Source organism: Osmia bicornis, chromosome 4 (assembly GCF_907164935.1).
Source record: "Osmia bicornis bicornis chromosome 4, iOsmBic2.1, whole genome shotgun sequence".
Classification (NCBI taxonomy): domain Eukaryota; kingdom Metazoa; phylum Arthropoda; class Insecta; order Hymenoptera; family Megachilidae; genus Osmia; species Osmia bicornis.
In genome coordinates this window covers 2,047,272-2,069,671 of record NC_060219.1, presented here as the reverse complement: position 1 = coordinate 2,069,671, position 22,400 = coordinate 2,047,272, and the positions used below count along the sequence as shown (strand labels likewise).

The 22,400-nt window shown below is 30.8% G+C and overlaps 4 protein-coding genes across 7 annotated transcripts; 3 read left to right on the top strand and 1 right to left on the bottom strand.

Annotated features, from left to right (window-relative positions):
* Positions 1 to 1,177: 1,177 nt before the first annotated feature.
* Positions 1,178 to 2,644, bottom strand: LOC114874726 (multifunctional methyltransferase subunit TRM112-like protein). The gene is made up of 4 exons (XM_029184293.2): positions 2,555 to 2,644; positions 2,173 to 2,467; positions 1,927 to 2,028; positions 1,178 to 1,783 (listed from the first exon to the last, which is right to left on the bottom strand). The coding sequence occupies exons 2-4, from the start codon at positions 2,248 to 2,250 to the stop codon at positions 1,589 to 1,591; spliced, it is 375 nt and encodes a 124-aa protein (XP_029040126.1). The 5' UTR covers positions 2,251 to 2,467; positions 2,555 to 2,644; the 3' UTR covers positions 1,178 to 1,588.
* Positions 2,644 to 10,375, top strand: LOC114874706 (ER degradation-enhancing alpha-mannosidase-like protein 3). Of its 2 annotated transcripts, XM_029184246.2 has the most exons (17): positions 2,645 to 3,549; positions 3,633 to 3,678; positions 3,781 to 3,881; positions 3,972 to 4,011; positions 4,082 to 4,194; positions 4,280 to 4,433; positions 4,506 to 4,634; positions 4,702 to 4,873; positions 4,950 to 5,107; positions 5,185 to 5,289; positions 5,367 to 5,711; positions 5,791 to 5,955; positions 6,028 to 6,126; positions 6,221 to 6,538; positions 6,613 to 6,826; positions 6,921 to 7,036; positions 7,165 to 10,375. In XM_029184246.2, the coding sequence occupies exons 1-17, from the start codon at positions 3,428 to 3,430 to the stop codon at positions 8,869 to 8,871; spliced, it is 4,104 nt and encodes a 1,367-aa protein (XP_029040079.1). In that variant the 5' UTR covers positions 2,645 to 3,427; the 3' UTR covers positions 8,872 to 10,375. The 2 variants fall into 2 exon arrangements, with proteins under 2 accessions (XP_029040080.1, XP_029040079.1); XM_029184247.2 differs by lacking the exon at positions 6,028 to 6,126 and having other exon boundaries at positions 2,644 to 3,549.
* Positions 10,376 to 10,918: 543 nt separating this feature from the next.
* Positions 10,919 to 13,013, top strand: LOC114874722 (mitochondrial fission regulator 2-like). 3 transcript variants are annotated; one of them, XM_029184288.2, is made up of 5 exons: positions 10,919 to 11,122; positions 11,336 to 11,523; positions 11,618 to 11,739; positions 11,814 to 12,057; positions 12,135 to 13,013. In XM_029184288.2, the coding sequence occupies exons 2-5, from the start codon at positions 11,336 to 11,338 to the stop codon at positions 12,292 to 12,294; spliced, it is 714 nt and encodes a 237-aa protein (XP_029040121.1). In that variant the 5' UTR covers positions 10,919 to 11,122; the 3' UTR covers positions 12,295 to 13,013. The 3 variants fall into 3 exon arrangements, with proteins under 3 accessions (XP_029040121.1, XP_029040120.1, XP_029040119.1); XM_029184287.2 differs by having other exon boundaries at positions 10,920 to 11,122; positions 11,603 to 11,739; XM_029184286.2 differs by having other exon boundaries at positions 10,920 to 11,122; positions 11,600 to 11,739.
* A 2,137-nt stretch (positions 13,014 to 15,150) lies between these two features.
* LOC114874728 (pro-corazonin-like) lies at positions 15,151 to 19,686 on the top strand. Its single transcript, XM_029184294.2, has 3 exons — positions 15,151 to 15,441; positions 19,186 to 19,419; positions 19,492 to 19,686. Exons 2-3 carry the CDS (start codon positions 19,186 to 19,188, stop codon positions 19,600 to 19,602), a joined length of 345 nt encoding a protein of 114 aa, XP_029040127.2. The 5' UTR covers positions 15,151 to 15,441; the 3' UTR covers positions 19,603 to 19,686.
* The last annotated feature ends 2,714 nt before the right edge of the window (positions 19,687 to 22,400 follow it).

Genomic DNA, 22,400 nt, shown 5'->3' with positions numbered 1-22,400 from the left:
ATAAACTATATACATTTTGAACCATATTAAATAAAACTATTACTGAGACACAAATTTCCAGGCAATTATCAGATACAATATAGGCCATAACAAAAATAGGGTTTCTGATGACAAGCTGAACCAAAAAAAGGAAAAAGAAATAATGTTTATATGCGTTATAGTTAAAATGAATGTACAGAAGTATTTTCATAGCTTAATCAAGAATATTCCTGCCTTTGAAAAAAAAATCTATTATATAAATAAAAGTTAGTAACAGATGGGCTGTGGCAGATTAGTTGAGAGCTATTTTTATAGCTTTTTGACTCTTGAAGAAACTAGAAGGAATAAAATAATCTATTTTGACTATATTTTGAGTATTGCCACGTATGCGTAAGAATACATTAACGGGGGATAAATATTTCAATTAGATAACTACTGCAATTTGATATTCCAACGTGAAACACTTTCTCTTATACAAATGTTTATATGTGGTATTCTGTGAATATGGTACACTAATGATTTGGTGTTTGTGTATTGGAATGTGTTGCTACAGAGCAATTACTTATCAATATATTAAATGCCAAATTTTTTTCTATTAAAATTCTTCCATCCAAAAAAAAAAAAAATGCTTTTCTCTGGAACACTATTTTATGAGATATAATAAGCAAACAACAATTTTTTCATTATTCCTCTTAAGTCGCATTAAACATACATAAATTAGATATAGAAGATTGTGTGCAATAGGTGTTAGTGAAATTGTGCTAAGCTTAAAGTAATGTATGTATTTTATCGTATGTAATTTGTTGATCTATGATGGTTTTGTTATGTTAATGGTGTAAGATCAGTGTATACTCAAACAATAATGTTAAATGTTAATGGTGTTAACATGCTCTGTAATTAAGATTTCAAGTTCCAAGCAATTTATCGTGTACACATTACTTTATTTACAGAAACGAAACTATTTTTAACAAATTTTACGCGGTACTAGTACACGAAAGAAAATCTCTATATTTAGATATTCTCAGAATTATTTCTCATTTAATATAGTCGCTGTAATAATGCCAGAAATCATATTTGCCCTGATAGAGCAAGTCCTTAGGTAAATAAAAATTTCGTCCTAGAAATTAATAATTAATGAAAACAGTCCAGTAATTAGCAATATAAACATACTGTAAATCCAAATGGTGTATACTGAATATTAAGATAATGCAAAAATTGTATTTCACTGTATTTACACATATCTGTACAATAAAGACATCTATAATCATTTATCTTGCACTTTAATTTATTGATAGAACTCTTAAATGTGATATGCAATTCTTTATATATGCAATGCTAAGTTCCATTTTATTTTGTTAAATATATTGTGTTCAATTGTTAAATAGCTTGAAATATTAAAAACAATCCAATGAGTTTAAGACATTTATTTATTTATTTTATTTTAGTTAATACAGTATTTTGTACTAATTACACTAATAAAAGTATAAAATAAAACTTATACACATTGTAATAAGAAAAGAATTGTATATACAACATATGAACATTTACTCATCGAAATAAATGTATGTAAAATGTAATTTTGTTTTTCTTATTATTGTAATGTCAATAATTAAACTTCATCCTCATTTAAGAGCATATTTGGTATACCATCATTAATGGGAAATTTTCTACCAGATTCTGGACATAGTAAGTCTCCATTAATAACTTCTACTTCCAATAATACATGGTGAACTTTTTTCAAGAACTCCTCGTTTGTTTCAAAGTCTTGAATTAAAGTTTGTGGTAACTCTCCAACATGACCTATCTGTTTTTATAATTGTATGGGTTATTATTAATACATAATCATATGTATTAATACTAATGTTTTGGAATTTTAAATTAAAATTTTTATTTACTAAAGTTAGTAAATTCATTTGAAATGTTAGCTACTGACTATAAATAACTTACACTTTCTGCAGCTTTCCAAAGTGTAGCCCAATCAAGTTTTGGAATTATCCTTGCAATAAATTCTGAATTAAAATCTACTTCTGATACTTTAATATCTTTAGCCTATAAGTTTATACAGACACCTTATTATTAATATAAAGTCAATCAAATTCATGTATATAAGTACAGTAATCCAATATTTCACAGAATATTTAACTGAATGTTTACCAAAATTAACCTCAAATTATAAAAACGTTTGAAACTTACAACAATCCCTAAAGGATAACCAACAGTTACGCCTTTCAAGCACTTTGAAGTCAACATATTATGTGTTAGAAGCTTCATTTTTCTTAGTTTGAAATATTCTATTAATTAGAATGATTTAAATAAAAATTGCAATTATCTGCCTGCCAAGATTTTACGATACACGTTCATCGCATCCCACTCTTGATCTTGATGCCGGCTTTTACCGATTTATGCGCACTCGCGTTCTAACACGTTCTAAGTTCTAACTTCAGGACAATATATACAACTATACAACTATATTTTACCATAAAAAACCCTGAATAATAAATTTTTTTTTTTAATTGTAATACGTAAAATTAGCGAAGTTAATAAAGCAAACATATGTAATGTAATGAAACCTTACTTTGATAAAAATTCATATGACAGTAGATTTACGGGTATAAATTTTAGTAAATTGCCTAACAGTCACGTGATTTTTTTCAATCAATTGTAGTTTCTTTAGGAGGTTAGTTGTTTGGGGAAAAAGGATCATTTCGTTAGTTGTAAATAGTCCATTGCCTTTTGTTAAGTTTCCTTATAATACAGTTTCAAAACTAGCTGTATAGAATTGGTCTTCGAAAAATTTTGTTTAATATAAAAATCCTATAAGTAGTGCGAACATATGGTGTGTAACCTGTACGTATATATCGTGGTTTGAAGTGGAAATTCGTATGAATAACAGCAAACTGACAGCAGCCACATCATCTGGCCTTGATACAAATACGCAATCAGCTGTTATTATTGCCCATTTATTTCTTTTATGTATAAGTATACATATTTCTGCTATTATCTGCCAGTAATATTTTGACACATCACCAAGTTGTTCAAAAAACAATCAGGAATTTTTATAACCTCTATTGGGCCAGTTATCAGTACAATTATTTTAATTGTTCAATTTTTTAATTCTTCCACATGCATTTACAATCACTTTTAATAAGTAGAAGAGTACATTACATGTTTGTTAACAATTAGTACCATACATTTTGTTACAATAAGTTTATGGTGCCTGTGTTTTAATTATCATTGAAAAAGATGCCACAGAAAACAAAAAGATAAAGAGGAAAAACGATTTTGGACTGGTGTATTTATATTTTATATCATAGTATATTATTTCTTTTGTAATGTAATAATTGTTGCCTGATAATATCAATTGCAACAGTTTATAAAAGACAATGTATAATATTACAAGTGTGAGATCTTGACATCAAAACTATTATATTCTTTAACATAAAGAAAAATGGCTTGCGATTCACTGATTTGGGGATTACTTATATTTGGATGCAGTATTCAAGCATTATTAGCTGCATCTGAAGATAACCCATTAGAATATATGAGCAAGGAAGAACGAGAAGCATTAAAGTTTGTATTACTATTACGTAATTGTATATTGTATCAACAATATGATTTTCATACGTTTGATACATGTATTATTTTAATTATAGGGAAGAAGCCAGGGATATGTTTTATCATGCTTATAATGCTTATATGGTAAAGTTTTTATTTCTTAATTTATTTAATGAGAGAAAATTGATTCTAATGTTAAATTAATGACGATTAAAGAATTAATGTTAAGAAAAATTTATGTTTAAGGATAATGCATATCCTGCCGATGAATTAATGCCGCTAAGTTGCAAAGGGAGGTACAGAGGATCAGAACCGAATAGAGGTGATATAGATTCCACACTGGGAAAGTAAGGACAAGTTTATATTAATTAAATTATCATTGATAACAAATAGAATGAATTAGGAAATAAGTACATATTCTTTTTTACATCTTTCAGCTTTTCGCTTACACTGGTTGATACTTTAGACACTCTGGTGGTAAGTGAATAAAAAATTTATTTATTTTATATATGAAAATTCCGTATAATATTTCTTTGACATGTATTAGGTACTGGGAGATCTAGAGGAATTTGAAAATGCAGTTAAACTTGTTGCCAGAGATGTCAGCTTTGATACAGATGTTATTGTTTCTTTATTCGAAACTAATATTAGAATGCTTGGGTAAGATATTAATAAATACATATCGCTACTTTTTGTAACGTAACATAGTATGTAAATATTTTATAATTTTCACAAAACAATTTAGGGGTCTTTTAAGCAGTCATATATTAGCAGAATATTTACAACAAAGAGCTGATATAATGCCATGGTACAGAGGTGAACTTCTAAATTTAGCTAAAGATTTAGGGTACAGATTTTTACCAGCATTTAATACAACTACAGGAATACCATATGGCAGAGTAAGTAAATTTTGTTATAACAGAATATATTAAGGATACTCTTTAAAAGTTATTAATGTAACTTTTTTTTAGATAAACTTGAAATATGGTATGAAAGGTGTACCTCTGGAAATATCAAGGGAAACATGTACTGCCTGTGCAGGTAGCATGATTTTAGAAATGGCAGCATTATCAAGGTTAACGGGAGAATCAGTCTTCGAGGTATAATTTGATATAATATTTAACAAAAAATAAGTATTTTGATTTAATGTAATCTTATATGTGATAGGAAAAAGCACAAAAGGCAATGGATGTTTTATGGAGAATGCGTCATCGTGGTACGGATTTGATGGGCTCTGTGTTAAATGTACATTCTGGTGACTGGGTAAGAAGAGATTCTGGGGTTGGAGCTGGTATAGATTCTTATTATGAATATTGTCTTAAAGCATATATTTTGCTAGGTAATTATTGTTAGAGGATTTATATTTTTTCAATTTTGTTTAATGAAATTTACCCCATAATTTATTTTAATTTCAGGCGATGAAAAATATCTTGGGCGATTTAATAAACACTATCAAGCCGTAATGAAGTATGTTAGCCAAGGACCGATGTTATTAGATGTTCATATGCATCGACCAAATACAAATTCAAAAAATTTCATGGATGCTTTATTAGCATTTTGGCCTGGTCTACAGGTTAATATCAATTAATATTTTGATATTTATAGACCCTGAAATAAATACCATCGCATCTGTTTGATTGTATGTTTCAGGTGCTGAAAGGTGATATTAAACCTGCTGTTGAAACACATGAGATGTTGTACCAAGTTATGCAGAGACACAATTTTATACCAGAAGCATTTACTACAGATTTTCAGGTTTATATTTTATTATTGCATAGAATTATATCAAAATAATTTTGTACCGATTGTTAAATTATTTCTCACTTAATCAGGTGCATTGGGGACATCATCCATTGAGGCCAGAATTTTTAGAATCGACATATTTTCTCTATCGTGCAACTGGTGATCATTATTATTTAGGAGTTGGGCGTAAGGTACTCAAGAGTCTACAAACTTATGCTAGGGTACCATGCGGTTATGCAGCTGTATCAGATGTTAGAACTAATAAGCATGATGACACAATGGATAGTTTTGTATTATCGGAAACTTTCAAATACTTATTTCTGTTATTCACCGAGCCAGGCGAACTAGTTTTAGATTTGGATGAATTTATTTTCACAACCGAGGGACATTTATTGCCATTAACACTTGCTTCTATAAGAACCAACGTTTCTTCGGTAAGTATAATAAATGTTTAAATTTTTAATCAATGAAACACATAATTTTACACAAATCATTATATCTTATGAAATAAAGCAAGACTATGAGCGAGATATTGTACACGTGGATGAAATGGATCGCACTTGTCCTAACAGTCTACATTTATTTCCTGCATCGGTACGACAGCCTCTAAGAAATATGGTTGAAGATATATGTCCAAGACGTGCGATAAAAAGGAGATTAAGCGCCTCACAGTTTCAGGTAGAAAGATATTTCAATATATTTCAATTAATTGCAAATATCATTGATTAAACTTTTTTTTTTATACTGTAGGCAAATAATTTGGAACATTTAAAGTTGTTAAGTGATATGGGAATAACAACATTAACTTTGGCTGATGGACGTGTTCAACTATTATATACCTTTTCAAATGTAAAAGGAAATTTCTTAACGTATAATATGTATATGCGAACAAACTATTTACGAACGATGCTAAAGTGTTTTGTGTTTGAAACTCCTTTTACAGGCAAAAACACCGCAAGATTCGGAAGAAGGTCTACTGTTCATGCAAGAGATGGTTGAAATAAGTAAAATGCAATCCCAACAAACTGAAACTAAACCGCAAGCTGTTACATTCATTAAACCAGGGACATATCCCCGTCAAAAAGTTACATTATTAGCTGGTCCAGCACATTTTGGATTGGAATTACAAGGATCGAATAAAATAACTGAAAAAGTTGGTTTTACATATCCATCATTTGCATGTAGTGATCTTCACGATACGGTTACTATTGCAGGCAAAATTGCAATAATGTATCGTGGTAACTGTATGTTTATAGAAAAGGTATATATACCCTATTCGTAAAATCAACATCTTTCAGAATGTTTTTTTATTTCATTATTTCATTGTAATTATAGGCAAGACGAATTCAAAAAGCTGGTGCTATTGCTGGAATAGTATTAGATAATGTTGATGGTTCTAGTGCAGCAACTTCACCTATGTTTGCAATGTCAGGAGATGGAAAAGAAGTGGACGATGTAACTATTCCGGTTGTATTTTTATTTAGTACCGAAGCTTCTGAGTTATTAAAAGCACTTGCTGCTGCAGGTGGTGATCTTACAGTTACAATTGGTAATAATTACTAAACTTTTGATAGCGGATATTAGATAATTCGTTTTACATAGTATGAAGAATTACTGAAAGATATTACACTTTTTTTCTATAGGAAATTTCTTTGCTAAAGATGATGTACAGCTGAAAGCACCTACTGATTTATCAATGTTTGAACGATGGAAGGGATCGCTAAAATCTTTTCTTACACGACAAATAGGTACACCACAGGTTTGTATTTCTTTTATATTTAACACTAAATAATTACGCATTAATAATAATAATTAATAGATAGATATTTTTAACATTTAGCATTATGTAGTGTCAGTTGTTGTGTAAGTTAATTAAATTGTTGACAGACATTTCCCAGCAGCGGGACAAATTTGGATATGGTTCCTGAAACTAAGCAAGAAGATGCAAAGGACGTGGTCGTTTATCACGAGCTACGTGCAGAAATAATTGAAGATGTACTTGGTGGGGAAGTAAGAATTGTATCTCCCTACTTGTCTGTACATCGGATAAAATCAGAGGGTAACACGATGATAGAAAAACAGTGGCACCAGTTGAAAACAGTCTTTGTTAATCAGATGTATTTTATTGGAAAACAAAAACCAGGCTTAGATATGAGAAGCTTTATATTAGAAAGTTATTATAATTGGATAGTAAAGTCACGGGATGAAAATATCGATGTATTAAAGGTACCTTTACGAGAGAAAGTTCTATGGTTCTTAAAAGAATTGGCTGAAATTCTGCCAGATCCGTCCATTATGATAATGGACCAATTAATGGAGTTTAATAAACGAAAATTGTTAAAACAATACTTATTAACAAAGATAGATCTTATGGTTTTAAATATGAGAGCGGTCAACACAATGCTAAAGACAATGAGGTTCGAGAGTCTAACTACTGAACAGTTGTTTGAAATGTTTAAACTTCATATCGCGCAAGCTAAAAATTATACATTTTTGAAACAATTGTTACTAGGTATTTTTGATGTAGAAGATGAAAGTATTACTAACCATCTTATCTTATTAGATCGTGTTAATAAAGATGTGCATAACGAATATTTTGAAATAATAGCTGGAGCCCAAGAAACTATACAGAAAACCATAGCTGAGGAAAATGCTTATTACGAAGTACTGATTAAAAATTGGGAAAAAGATTTCAATAACTACGAAAGATTTAATAAATTCAAGAAAACCAAAGATTATGACTCTACTACAATTGAAGAGTTTATGGCGGATAGTAGTGAAAGTAGCAAAACAGATATTAAATTGAAAGATTCATCTAAGATGCCTAAAAAGGATGATGATATAAAAATTGGAAAATTCGAAGACTTTGAATACTTTAAGTTAGCGGATATAGAAAAGGCTGTAAAAAATATGGAACAAAATACCATACGAAAATACCAAGAACAAATTGATACTTCAAGAGATACTGCAGATAATATCAGTAAAGAGGCTATTGATTCGAATAAAGTAATTTTAAATGTTTCTCTTCAGAATCAAAGTAAAACTGACAAATTAAAAAATAAAATAAAATATCAAATCGAATTTATTAAAAATAAAATTGAAGATTTTACTAAAGATATAGATTCTTTAACAGATTTTACCAAAATTGCCAATTCTTTAGAAAATGTGCAATTAAATAATATAGAATTTCAAGAAGTTATTAGTAATAACAATAATGTTGAGAAACAGGTCAATGAACCTTCGTTAAATGAGAAAAAGGAAGTATTATTAGAACAAATTAAAAAAGAATCAACTGAGGAATGTAGCAACAAAAATAATCCAAATCTTAAGCACTCCGTTCATCTCAATGTAAATACTAATAAAATTGCATCTTTTAATTTGTTCGAAGACTTTAAAAAGAAAACGTGGTCGACAGGGAAAGAGGAAAACAAGAATTCTATTGATATTCAACAGGAAAAAGACATTTCTAATATAGATTTAAATTCTGTAAAAGAGAACAAACCACAAGGTAGTCAGAAATATGCAATTGAAATTGAAAGTAAAAAAAGTGATGTACAGGAACACGAGAGCAAACATATCGATGATGAATTATAATAAAAGCTCTTGAGTTTTAATTTAAATAAATTGAATAGATTGTCAAATTCAATAAGCCTGGTAATCCTATTTACACTGCATTTGATATTTTTGCACTCGAAGCGAATGTATATGCAGTGAGCTTTAATGTTTTTATATAAATAAAATATATTAAGGAAAAAATTGTTTAATAAAAAGGAAAGATTACGAACGACTAGACTGTATCAGAATAAAACTCTACGTCTGTTTAACTGGTGCTTATGAGAAAATTTCATGAATTAATAAAAAAGAAAGCTGTAAAGCACATGTAAACAACCTACGCAAGACATTTATCCTAACGAGGTTGTGAATGAATATCCTGTTAAGGCTCTAATGGATGTAAATTTTATATATACACTACTTAAACATAGTATATTTCTTGTGCACACTATAGTACAATGTTAGCATATTATTTTTTCCTCAGGTAAAGGGTTACAATTTTATTTTTCTTCATTTTGTATTTCACTTATATGCTGTGAGTAATAATGCAAATGAAAATCATAATAATCAATATTACACTGAGTTTGTGCAGTAAAATTTTAATTTGTATCTTAGGCAAAGATATAAGCGATATCTATTATAAAAAGTTTGCAATTACAATTAGTTATCATTATTTCTTTAATTTTGTAAAAGTATATATCACTGTTAATAGAGAAAAAAAAATATTCAAAGGTATTCTTTTATAGAAACTTCCATTATTCTGTTTTGACTTGAACTTGCCAATTTCAAAGAAACACCAATGTAATATGCTTTTAATTGCATATTGCTATAACAGTCATCTACTATATATAAATCTTTTTTTCTACTTAAATTTATTAATAAAATAATTGTACATAAATCTGTACAAACAACATTGTATATACGTATTATACAAAGTATAACAAAGTTAATAAAAATGAATATTGTAATAGAGTAAGTGATCTTCAGTAATTTGAAACAGTTTGGTTGTTTTTATATCTGTTTATGATATGTAATTAGTTCTAAAGTATTTGCAGATTATGTTACACAAACTGTAAGATATTTTTTAACTTGCAATATAAAAATTTAGTTGTAACATGTGCCATATACAATGCACAAGAAATACATATGTTTTAAATCAAATGAAAATATATGTATATGTAATTGTAGATTCAGATTGGAAATGTAAATATTTTATAAATAAGTGTACAATAAGTTTATGTTCTATGATTATTATGTAAAAGTTTGTATACTGAATGCCAAAATAGATATTATAAAGTTTATTGTACATTAAAGTAGTTACTATTTTACATAGCTGTGTGAATATATATACCAATGTATACGTATATATATACACACAAACGCGCGTTCGCGTGTGTGTATGTATAGACATATGATTTGTTTGTTGTTTATCATATGAAGATGAAAAATGAAAAAACATGATACTATATAGTGATATGTTACAAATTTTGGTACAGAAATAGAACACGATAAGAAATATGAATAAAATCATTGTTGCAAAAGAGAACAACACTTTTTTTTTTTTAAGTCCTAAGTGCATATTTCTTATAATAAATATTTGTTATTTGTTCCTGTAAACCAACTTTGAGCTAGTGATATAATGGGAGAATTTTACTATTAATTTATTTTAATTTTTGTTGAACAAAAATTACCTTTATGTATATGTATAAATAAAGACGAATAAAAATGTTGTTTTCAAAAATATTTATATTGTGTATTGTATTGGAAATAGGTTGAAAATTGTTGATTTATGTTATTAAAGAAATTATTTTATTATTTCATAAATAAATAACAATAAAAAGTTTTGCATTATATAAGGATATTTTTATTTTTTACTATCATGATTTTAAAAACTAAGAAGAATTAATTATTCGATATACTAATAAATAAATGTTTAATGTTAATATCCAGATCAGGGATTCATAATTATTATCAGTAGAGATGTGCAATGTTCTGATTGCATCATGAAAAAAAATTAAAAACGGGAGTAAGGAAACAATTTTGAATGGAAAACTATCTTTCGGTAGTTTTACTTTAAGCCGCTTTACATTGGAGTTTGCGCCTTAGAACTAACGTAAGACAACCTGTCGTCAGATGTTGGCTTTGCGTCAATGGTAAAGCTATTTTAATTTCGAATTTCGGACGACCCTGATGTACCCTATTAAGTATACAATAGGGTACACGTTGATACTTCGTTTCAACAATTGAAAAATAATATAACAATTCTTTAGAAAAATTAAAATTAATTACGAAGGTAAGAGATCTGACTGTATTCTTACAGACAAAACAAGTGATGTGCATGATTACCATGTGTTACTAATCGCATATCATTTATTTTCTGTTAAATTTTTAATTTTGTATAATTACGTATTACTTGAAATGAATATATTATACAAATGTTAGTATGTTTGTTTCTATGCAGTAATTCTATTTTGTTAAGCTCAAAAAACACTGACATTTCTTTTAGATGAGTGCAGGCCCAAAATATTATGGAAAAAGAAGGAGCATTGTTCGTAGAATTGGTTCAATGTTGCCATTGAAACCACCACCAAAAGTATACGTTAGTGTTACACCTTTACATTCAATGACAAGTTCTATGATCAATGAAGAAACTAGTGGTGACTATGTAGATACAAACGGATTTGGACCTGCAAGGTTGCTATGTATATGAATTCTATATATAAATTGTTTTGTAACTTTCACAGTTTATTAACATGGCAAATTTTAATAGCAGACTTTCTAATATTAGACCAGATCTATTGGAACCAATTAGTTTTGGATCTGAAATTAGATTACTTGCTTTAGAGCAAGAACTTCAAGACCTTAGGGAACAAGTATCAGCAATAGTCAAAAGTAATAAAGAATCTAGATGTATGTATAATGTTTACTTATTAGATATTTAAAAATACTTTGACTTGAAAAATTAAAACTAGGAGTCTTTTTAGATACATCTACAGCTTCTTTAGCAAATGGGACTGATGATATACCAGAGTTACAACAACCACTCCCAGAACTCCCAGAACCACCACCACCACCACCGCTACCACCACCAACTCCACATATTGCAAGAAGAGCAAGTTTGCAAGATCATAAAACTGATGATCGCAAAAAGGTTTCATTTATATCTCAAGCATCTATGACTGATGTGTTAAAAGATATTGATAATCTCAAATTAAGGCCAGTTGCTAGGTAATAGCAATTTCTATAATTGCTATTTTTACTGTATTTTGTTCCAGTTTATTTGATACTATGTGAAAATGTTTTAGATCACCCGGAGGACGGCCTCTTCGTATAAAACGTGACAACAGTCCATGTAACGATTTACAAGAAATACTCAGAAGACGTTATGTCGCAATGAATTCAGCTGATAGTAGAAACTCGTCAGCCAATTTGACGCTGGACGACTCTTTTACAAGTGACGCGTGAACATATTTTGAACATTTCTCAACGTGTAATGTGCAAAACAAAGGTGCCATATAATATTTTGGATGTCACTAATTGATAAATTTAATTCTGACATCAAAATCGTGTGGCATACAAGATGTGATAACAGATTATGTAAACTGTAGAACGAATGTGGCAAATATCTTTAAAATCGTAATTACTGATCGTGATTTTATATTGCAAATTAATTTTCAATAAGTAATAATCACTTTTTTCAAAGAATACTGCTATTAAACTATAGAAGTAATGTATTGTATATTTGCACAGATAAAAATATTGGGCTGTAAATTGATGATATGCTGGAATGATTTTGTCAAATTTTTATAAAACAAAATATTAATAACTTCTTTTTAACAAACGATGTTTGATATTTTATTGAAATCATAAAGAAAATTGTTGAAATGTATGTACATTATAGTACATTCGTAAGTTGCATATATTTTAACGATTTAAACAATTATATACATTATACATACAGAAATTAAAAAGACAAATATTTGGATTTGAATTTTGAATCAGATCTACAATTCGTTGTACTTTTATTTTTAAGATGTTGTATTTGACTACTTTATAATATTGTTTTAATAAGTTTTGTTATGTTATCAAGTGCATAATACAAATGGATATTATATTTTGAAACTCTGTACATTTTTGAAATGAAAGCAGCATAAGTTTAATAATCAAAATTATTACAATTATTATTATCTAGTTAAATTTTATTAAAAGATAATCAGAACTACGTAATGTTCATTGCACAAATACCAATATTTTTTAATTGCTCGCGAAACATAATTTTTATACCAATCAACGAACAATTATAAATTAATTTCTGACTACATTGCCTAAGTACATATGTATATAGTAAATGCAATTTACAACTCAATATTATGAATATTTATTTTGTAAGTGAGATACATATTTGAGCTCGAATTTAGCAGGGAAAACTAGGCTTTCATTTCAACATTAATTTATAAAATAAAACTACTCTTAAGCAGCGTGAGATAAAGAGCTACGTTATTTGATATTTTTATTTCAAATTATTTATCTATATAGTTTTCTAGCGAGGCTGTTGTGATATTAAAGTAGGTTGATGACTTTTGTACTTTAGGTCCTGCCATAGAGAACAGTACACATATTCTTAATTGACAAAGAAGTTAGCACGAGCTTTAAACATAAAGAACAGACAGTTAAGGGGGCCACCTCATGTAAATGGCCTGTTTTTCAAGAATTTTTTGTGGAAAATGTAATGCGCCGATTGATTTAAAATTTGGAGTGTCATTTATTCACGTTATGATCTAAACAGAAATATTTTTTATAAATGTTGATTGTTAATAAGGATGGTGCAATGGCGGCTTGAAGATGGCATCTTGGAAAATCGCCGTGCAGTGTACAGTGCACAAAAATGATTTGGAACAAAAAAATCAAAATGGAATAGCTACTTTATGCAAAAACGCTCAGCATGACATTTGTATTTTTTTTAAATTTTCAAAATTGCGAAAATGGCAAGGTTTTGAAGAAAAAACGGGAATTTCGGCTATGAAAAATTCGTAATAACAGTAATTTAAGTAAAAAAAAAAAAAATCGCAGAATGTCATGCTGAGGCCAATTGTTTATAGAATATATATGTCAAGTTTCATAAAGATCGAGTAATTAGTTTTTGAGCTACGTTGCACGGCGCGAAAAATTTTGCGTTTCGAGAAAAACGCGTTTGAAAGTTGAGTAACAGCCGCTCCGGCCAGTGCAGCTGTTCACTTGATTTTGAAAATAGCATACAAGGACATCTCGGATCACTTTCTAACTTTTTTTATCGCATTCCCGAGGAAATTTCTTATTGATTTCAGCGAAAAAAAAAAATGTGAAAAAAAATGCGAAAAAAAAAATGCGAAAAAAGAAATGCGAAAAAATTTCATTTTACATGAGGTGGCCCCCTTAATGGTATTATTTGTTTAGTAAAATTGTTTTTACAAGCATATTTCTGTAGATTCAATGATATCATTGATAATGGTTTATCAAATGTATTTCTAAAATTGTGAATGATTAAATAAATATCTAATAGTATGTGCACTGTAGAACAAAAAAATCTACGCGATCTATGTCTTTTGATATCAGGCTCTTAAAATATCACTATGTGATAAATTTATTTAACTTATGGTTGTTCTTATAAGGATCTGAGAATAACCATTGTACAAGATTATGGTAATACAAAATCAAATTGAAAACTTAAATATGTTTTTAAGTTCTTCGTATTCTTTATAAAAGTGACTTATAAAATTAATTAATTTCGACTACATTCTGACACAAATGTAAGAAATATAATTCTCAGTTTAACGGGATGATATTGTGGAAAATTTGTGGAGACTGAATGTACTCTTTAACAACATTACAAATGTACAGATCTGTTTTATACACGAAGCTTTTATCGATAATTAAAAAATAAATGTTATTGTTAAACAACAAGCAATCTATTTATTCCTATCCGAAATATATCATATATCAAACAACATGTTAAGGAAATTTGAATTTTACTTTTCAAATTAAGAATTGCATATAAATTAAATTCAAAAGTAGTGTATATATTCTAAATTATTACCAAAGTTAATAATAATTCAAAAAGTATAAAACAAACGTATCAGTGAATAAATTAATTTTACATAGGAAAATCAACATGATGGTATTGTACTCATTTATTAAATTAATAAAAGAGGAATTTTTTGAATGATAAATTGACTAATAGTCTTCCTATCTCGTGGAACGTAATAGCTCGTTATCATCTTGAATATTTAACAACCCTATAGAAACTTCTAACGCTTCAATTAAAATTCGTTATATAATTTCTTATAGTTGGCTGCTTCAGTACAATATTACTTAATAATAATTAGTGCTTTTGCTGGTTTCATTATTACTAGGTACAGTAAAGGTACTGTAAACTTTGACAATATATCGTACAAATGTATTCTGGACCGAGGGAAGGAGAGGGAGATAAAGAGAAGGGGTCTTTTAATGAGTTTTATGAGAAAATTTTCCTATATAAGGCACCTTGAAGGGTCATAGCCAACAGTATCACGAATTTGTAACATCGTACTCTACACGGTACTTCCGGTTTTCGTAATAACGTAAGATACCCATAAGGTAAGAAAACTTCTTTTAATTTACTCATTTAATTATTTTAATTAATCAATTTAATTATTTTATTTTAAATATTTAATATATGTGCCATTAAAATTGAAATATTAAATATTTGTTTCGTCATATTTTTTCGTATACAGTTTTGTTTTTGAGAAAACTGAATTTGAAAACGTTTAAAAATATTTGTTCACGAAGATGACAATTTCAATAATTATTTCGACGATTCGTGAACGTTATCAATTAACAGATGTAATTATTAATATCGTTAAAATGCATTATTAATCAATGTCTTATCATACTTCCAACTAAAGCCATCATGCTATACATTAGTGCATGTATTAATGTCATGAAAAATAGAAACTGATAATACGGTTTAACGGAATTAGTAATTACATTGATAATATTCATTAATAATTAAATTAACAATATAGTTGTTATCATTAGTTCTGAACTGCCCGAAAATTGATCCGTTGAACACTACTTACATTCGTTGAAACATGAACATGTCCTTATACGTCTTACCGGCACGAAGATCAAGGAAACACTGTCCTGTGAAACGTCTGTTTACATGGACTCGCGAATTCACGGTCCTATATGTATGTAGATCCGGTAGCCAGTAGATGCGAAGGAAGGAAGCTGAACGGTGTACATAAATATGTATCGGTTCTATTTACATTTTCGTTTTGAGCAGATTAGTTGATGTTAATGAACTTTTAAACAAGTTCAAGGATCTTTCAGTCTCCTATTTAAAATCCTAAATATTTAACCGCTAAGCATTGGTCCAATAATATTTCTTTTCGTTGTTCGTACATTATTCAATGTATGAACTAAATGATATATATTGTAATTAATAATTATGTGTGTAATTATTGTTTTAACCTGAGATTAGTAAGTGGGGTCTATCAATCCACAATAGTTCTTATTTTTTTTTTTTAATTATAACTTAATTAGTTTTTTACTAAAATAAATTGACAAATCTTTCTGTAATCAAAATCGTTGATACGCGTTTTATTCGTAGCACAAAGTTCGTTGGCGCAACGTGTTTAAAGTTTATTTATATCATGTAGCAGACGAAAGAACGTGACATTTAATAAACTTTTTCGCCTGCAACTCTATCTAAATGTAAGATTCAGTTTGTTTCAGTCACTATTTTTACATTGATACGCACAATGTTCTGTTTTATTGGCATAGTTCAGTTTATGTTGATAAGACAGGGTTTTACATGAATCAACCTTTGACTTTTTTAGAGTTAGTCAATCTTTTGTTATTAATAAACTATTATTAAACGACAATTAACCCCTATAATCTCGAGACATTTTATTATATAATGAAGTAGAAAAAACTTACCGCAGTCGATATCACCACCTGTCGAGTAGTTTCAAGAATCTTTCATTAGATAGCGCCACTACATCATTAATGCGCCTAATTTAAAAAATAAATAAAAACATAAGTTTGAGAAATGTTTAATATAATAATATAAATTGAAAGTAAAACATTTTAACTTTGATAATATTATTGATTTTAAGGTATTCTTTGATATTTATTATTTTTACAAAAACATTAAATAACATAGTTCCTTATATTTACTAATAATCATTTATCTATTAATTTTTATTCTGTATGAAATTTATAATCGCGCTCATATGTACGAATTCCGTTTTAGGAATTGTAATAGGAAGTATAATTAAAGTCACTGCATAATATACGTATAATTGGTAAAGGAAATTGCGCGGAATTTTTTACTCGTAAAGAAACTAATCTGCGTGCGGATAATGGAGACGTCAATGCCTAAAATACTATCCAGCACATGTACGTTTATTGATGTAAAACGAGCGGGGCGAATAAAATTGAGAAACTAATGATTGTTGAAATTAACCAAATCAATTTTAGTGTATAGTTAAATTACAATGAAATATAACGGCGGCTGTGATAAAAAATATCGAATTCATCGAGTAAAATTATTTCGAAATTATTTCTTCTAATAGCATTTTTCAACGAAAATAGCCGTAGCGAAAGGGTTAATTGAGAAGCGTTACTCCTGTCAGAGTGATATAGTAAATTAAAAAATCATCGTGTTCCAGTGTATCCAACAGAAACGGGAAACAAATTTATTGTCGAGGAACAATGTGACGGTGGAATAGTATAAAATCACAGTTTATCGAGGGCGAGATTATTTTTGCCTCCCTTACTCGGATTGCAGTACGGATGATTGATTTCCCTGATTGCACAGCGAGTTATTCGCGCTACGTTCAATCAGTCCCATCGAAGGATTCAATTTGATCTCGAATGAAATTTATTTCCAAAACGGCCGCTGCTACAAGCATACACATTTACACGAATGCATCTCTGTTTTTAATTTTGATTAGAATCAAGCACCTATCTGATTATAATTTTAATATTTTAGAAATGAAAATTATAAAAGTTTCGCTTATGGAAGATGAAAACTACAGATTCTCGCATGATTTCCCATTATATTGGCCAAGATGGAACAATGCGAAAGGCACGTTTGCGCATTTTTTTGACGACATTCCAAAAAATGTCTGTCGTCTCTATGCGACAGAGATGCTGGTCGCTCCTCTTATCCGCAGGACACTTAGTAGCACTTACTCTTATCTTAATGACTGGGGACGCGCGTAGCGTTAATGGTTCCTTTAAAATTAGCACGTGGAAACGTTACGAGAGTACTCTAAAATTTTTCGAAAAAAACCCCCTCACGCTATGGTGTTTGTACGTAACGTGTCCCTGTCAGGACGTCCCGATAAATGACCGGTTCTCCGGACTCGCGATTCTGGAGCAGCAGTAAACGAACCATTAACCGTAAACTGATGGTCAGTTTTGGCTCCGAAAGCGTGAATCTTAAGTAAATGCAACGACTTAACGAGAAATTGTGGCATTCCCTTTCCTCTGATTCTACTGTTGGGATTAACTCACATTCGCGTTAACAATGCATCTTGTTCAAGATGCTTAATTATCCTCCATTAAGAAAAAGAAGGGATTTCATAATTTTAACAAATTTTACGAGAAAAAAAAGATTGCTTTCTATTTTACAACAATGTAATAAAAGTTGCGCCCTGTTTATTCAAACGAGTTACGTAAAAATTAAAACAGGTGATCAAGGTAGCGAACAGGCAGGCTACTTTGGCTGTATGAAATTGTAAGACTTGAAATGGATCATTGATCCAACAATCCAGCCGTGACACTTGAACAGTCCATTGTTTTACGTTCACACCCGGTGCGGAGCTCGAGTTAAACCGATTCTTTCTCGTAGTGGCTCGACCGCAAGAAAAAGGCACAAATTCAGATCAGTTGCGAAGAAATATGCATGATCGGAATCCACAATTACGCTTTTCCATCGATTTATGGCATAACGGTACTCAAAATCCACGATCCTATGACGCGAATCAACTGCACAATAGGCGGTAACAGTTGCTGCATAACTCAGCAACAGTATCTTTATTATTTGTTTAAAATGATATTACAGAGTTTCTACTTGTAGCTGAGGTTTTTATTCGAACCTCTGTGATTTCTTATACCGTCAGTTTTATAATGCCATATTGCGACGTTTGGAAAATTCAACACTTCTGCTATTGCGCTACTCGATGGGCTCAGTCAGTAGTAGTTCGATCACGCGATATCGCGTGATTGCTCGTCAGTATTAATGAGAAAAATATAATTTAGCGCAATGGTACCTATAATAACGAATGTGAAATTTTTCAGTTTTAATATGATCGTAATGAATTTTTACAGATGGTGGCCAGTCGAATCCCCGTATTCTTCATTTTATCATTAACGATGACGACAGTCATTTGTCAGACGTTTCAATACAGTCACGGTTGGACAAATGGGAAAAGATCGGCGACTTCGGTGTTGGAGGAACTGGTAAATTCCTCTGGCAAGAATGCGGCTCAATTAGACAATGTCCTTGTTAATTGTGAGCTACAGAAGTTGAGATTATTGCTTCAAGGAAATATCGACAGCCAAGTGAGTAATCGGTATATACTTGTACACATAATTGCTTCAATCCGTGTTAATAACATTATTCGATTTTTACAGTTTCTACAAGTTCCTTGCGAGTTCTACGATACCGCAAAGAGAAACTACCCCGAAATTATGGCCAACGAGCATTTTCGACGACAATCATCTACCTCTAGCAACAATTATTAAACGCGTTAACTTCATTCGACTTTGCACCACAGCAGCATTAATTAATTGCCAATTGTAATCAAGTAATAAAAAGCTACGAACTTATATTTGGAACATTTTACCCCCAAAAATTATAAATATTCTAACTTGTTTCTTCTAAAAATCTGATTTATAATTTAAACTAAGCAGGGTGCAATGATACAACCCTCTCCTCAGAAAACAAAATGAATCAGTGTCGGTGAACTATCGCGCTTGCATACATCAATTGTTTTCATACAACCTGTTTCCATCGATGCTATTTTCACGATTCGATTACAATCATTCTATCGTCGATAAATGAATTATTCAGAGGTTTTATAGTCCGCCTTTTGGTATACGTTCGATTGAAAGATTAATCGCTGATCGATCACGGTTATCGGGGTAATTGTTTTTATCGAGGGCTTGCATATCTGAATTTGTATTAATTATCGAGTTTTCCTCGCGGATGTACACGGGTCCGTCCAGTTTTCATCGGGTCCATCGCAACGCTTAATTAAGTTTTCGCTGTCCTAATTGGACAGACGGTCAATAGGATAGATCGCAGCGGCCTGTGCTGTTCGCCGTAGGGGATTTTGTCTGTCAACGGAAGATGGAGTGAAACCCTGGCGAATAGAGACACCTGCTGAGTCCACGGATTATCCCTACGGACAACTTATCTCCAACTGCAATTCGGCACTTGAATTTCCAGACTTTATATTTCACTTATCGTTGCTTCAGAACATGAATATCATTTGAAATCACTATAATAATTTCAAACAATTTTTCGAGATTACTTAAATTCTATTGTCTATTGTCTGATCCTAATTAGATAATTAATCGAAAATATTAAATGTAGGTGTAGTGAAATTTGTAGGGAAGATTCACTTCGAATCAGTGAATGAACAAAAATGAAGCATCGATATTTTCCTATCGTTCATCGACCAAGCATAGGTGTAATTAATAAAATTTTCAGCTAATTGTAAGTAAGAAGAGTAACTGGAGGCTGACGCGCGAGCGTTTACATTACGGACAAGAGCACTCACGGTTATTAGTTGATAGCGTCAGGACACGTATATAACTATCATGCACGGGCAATGCACTTAAAACTTGGCTGTTAATCAGAAACCAATTACGGGAGGCGGGTCGAAATGAGTTTAATCGCATTAAATATTAAACCGTCGTCACCGTACCATGGGACTGGGTGTACCAACCAGCCATAGGTGACCCTCTTCTAGCAAGCCAGTCATGGAGTAACCACACACTGCCACGTGCCCATGCGATACTCTTAATACCCACGGGAATAACCGAGCAACCCTACGCCAATGTCCTTTATGGGGTGGTGCTTGCCATACCCGCCGCAATACGCATGCACGAATACTACGTTTACCGATAATCTTTCCCATATGCCTCTATACCAATTCTACCTATCTATGTATGCGAATTTTCCTCGCTGATTGAAATACCTTTTTGATTTCGTGCATCCCAATCAAAAGTGGATGTTATTGAAATCAGTTAATTTTTATTTTATTTCTTATTTTTTTAACTACCTCTTTTTCTTTTGAAATGACTGTCTTATTTGTTTTTTGAAAAAGAAATAGTCTTCGAAAATTTATTTTACTTGAAATTGCTAATTTTCGAAAAATTGCAATTCAATTTTGTATCTCATGAAACCCTTTTGAAACAACTAATGATTAATAAAATTTCATTGTTCGCTAATGAAGGGGTTGATTCGATCAATTCGAACGTAAACCGATAACGCGTGCTTTCAAGATCAAAAACAGCGTTCAGGAAAAGTAATAAAGGCAAGAACAAACGAATGTGACATTGCCGCGGAGGAAAATTGTCCTCGTCAAGCAACGTTCCCGTCGCGTCGCGCTTTTTCGTTCTCATCGTGAAGCCTCTTTGGTCGCGCGACAAACGACAGCCGACAGACGACAGCTGGAAAAAGGCGACGCTCCTCGTTCTACAGCGAAGCGCCATTTAGGATGATTGCCTGATTTTATGTATTTATACGAAACGCGTTGGTAAAGCTCGCGAACCGTTCTTGTAACTGGTCGTATCATTCTTCTATCGTTGATTCTCGCAGCCCGAAGAAACAAAAGCCCGTTAAAGTTCGTAACGCGACGCAACATCCGGATGAAATATCATCCCGGATTTTCGGGACGCCATCCGCGGAATAAGCGGGACTGAAATATGCACGTTCCAGAGGACGAAATCTGAACGCAACTGGTATCAGAAAACACTTTTCTGTTTTCTCGTTACAACCGGGTGATTTTAATGAACGGTGACTTGCAATTACGAGAATTCATTGCAAATTGCAATATTCGGATATTTGAAATAATATAATATATAGGCATTGGCGAACCTTAGAATTTTAGAATATTAAAATTTAGAAATTTAGAAATAAGAAAATTCGGAAATTTGAAAAATTGGGAATTTTAGAATGTTAAAACCTTAGAATCGAATTTTCCTACATCATCTGTTCCCATTACAAAAATGATTAACAAGGTGGTAGATCAACAGGAATATCAATTTCTATGGTCATTAAGGTACGTTTCCTAAAACAATATATCCAAACACTACTCGTTTCCTACCCATAAAATAGACCTGTCCATAACTGTATCTCCGGCTGTTTCTTTATTTCCAATCGTTTGCGGTCGCCATGGATGGAGGGATGGAGGGGTGGTGTTACAAAACGAAAACTGGGTTCGTAGATAATTTTTATTCTTTTCTCGTTCGTCTACAAACTTCTATAGATTTTATTCTACGAATCGAGAGAAAATCTTCGACATTCATGTAAG

Bases quoted from the DNA above. Each gene is read 5' to 3' on its own strand.
- LOC114874706 (XM_029184246.2), top strand. From the start codon at position 3,428: ATGGCTTGCGATTCACTGATTTGGGGATTACTTATATTTGGATGCAGT. The intron at 3,882-3,971 runs GTAAGGACAAGT...TACATCTTTCAG, and splicing joins ATAGATTCCACACTGGGAAA to CTTTTCGCTTACACTGGTTG. The intron at 4,874-4,949 runs GTAATTATTGTT...TTTTAATTTCAG, and splicing joins TAAAGCATATATTTTGCTAG to GCGATGAAAAATATCTTGGG.
- LOC114874722 (XM_029184286.2), top strand. From the start codon at position 11,336: ATGAGTGCAGGCCCAAAATATTATGGAAAAAGAAGGAGCATTGTTCGT. The intron at 11,524-11,599 runs GTTGCTATGTAT...AAATTTTAATAG, and splicing joins AACGGATTTGGACCTGCAAG to CAGACTTTCTAATATTAGAC. The intron at 12,058-12,134 runs GTAATAGCAATT...AAAATGTTTTAG, and splicing joins AAATTAAGGCCAGTTGCTAG to ATCACCCGGAGGACGGCCTC.
- LOC114874726 (XM_029184293.2), bottom strand. From the start codon at position 2,250: ATGAAGCTTCTAACACATAATATGTTGACTTCAAAGTGCTTGAAAGGC. The intron at 2,029-2,172 runs GTAAGTTTCAAA...ATAAACTTATAG, and splicing joins GTTATCCTTTAGGGATTGTT to GCTAAAGATATTAAAGTATC. The intron at 1,784-1,926 runs GTAAGTTATTTA...TTATAAAAACAG, and splicing joins TTTGGAAAGCTGCAGAAAGT to ATAGGTCATGTTGGAGAGTT.
- LOC114874728 (XM_029184294.2), top strand. From the start codon at position 19,186: ATGGTGGCCAGTCGAATCCCCGTATTCTTCATTTTATCATTAACGATG. The intron at 19,420-19,491 runs GTGAGTAATCGG...CGATTTTTACAG, and splicing joins AAGGAAATATCGACAGCCAA to TTTCTACAAGTTCCTTGCGA.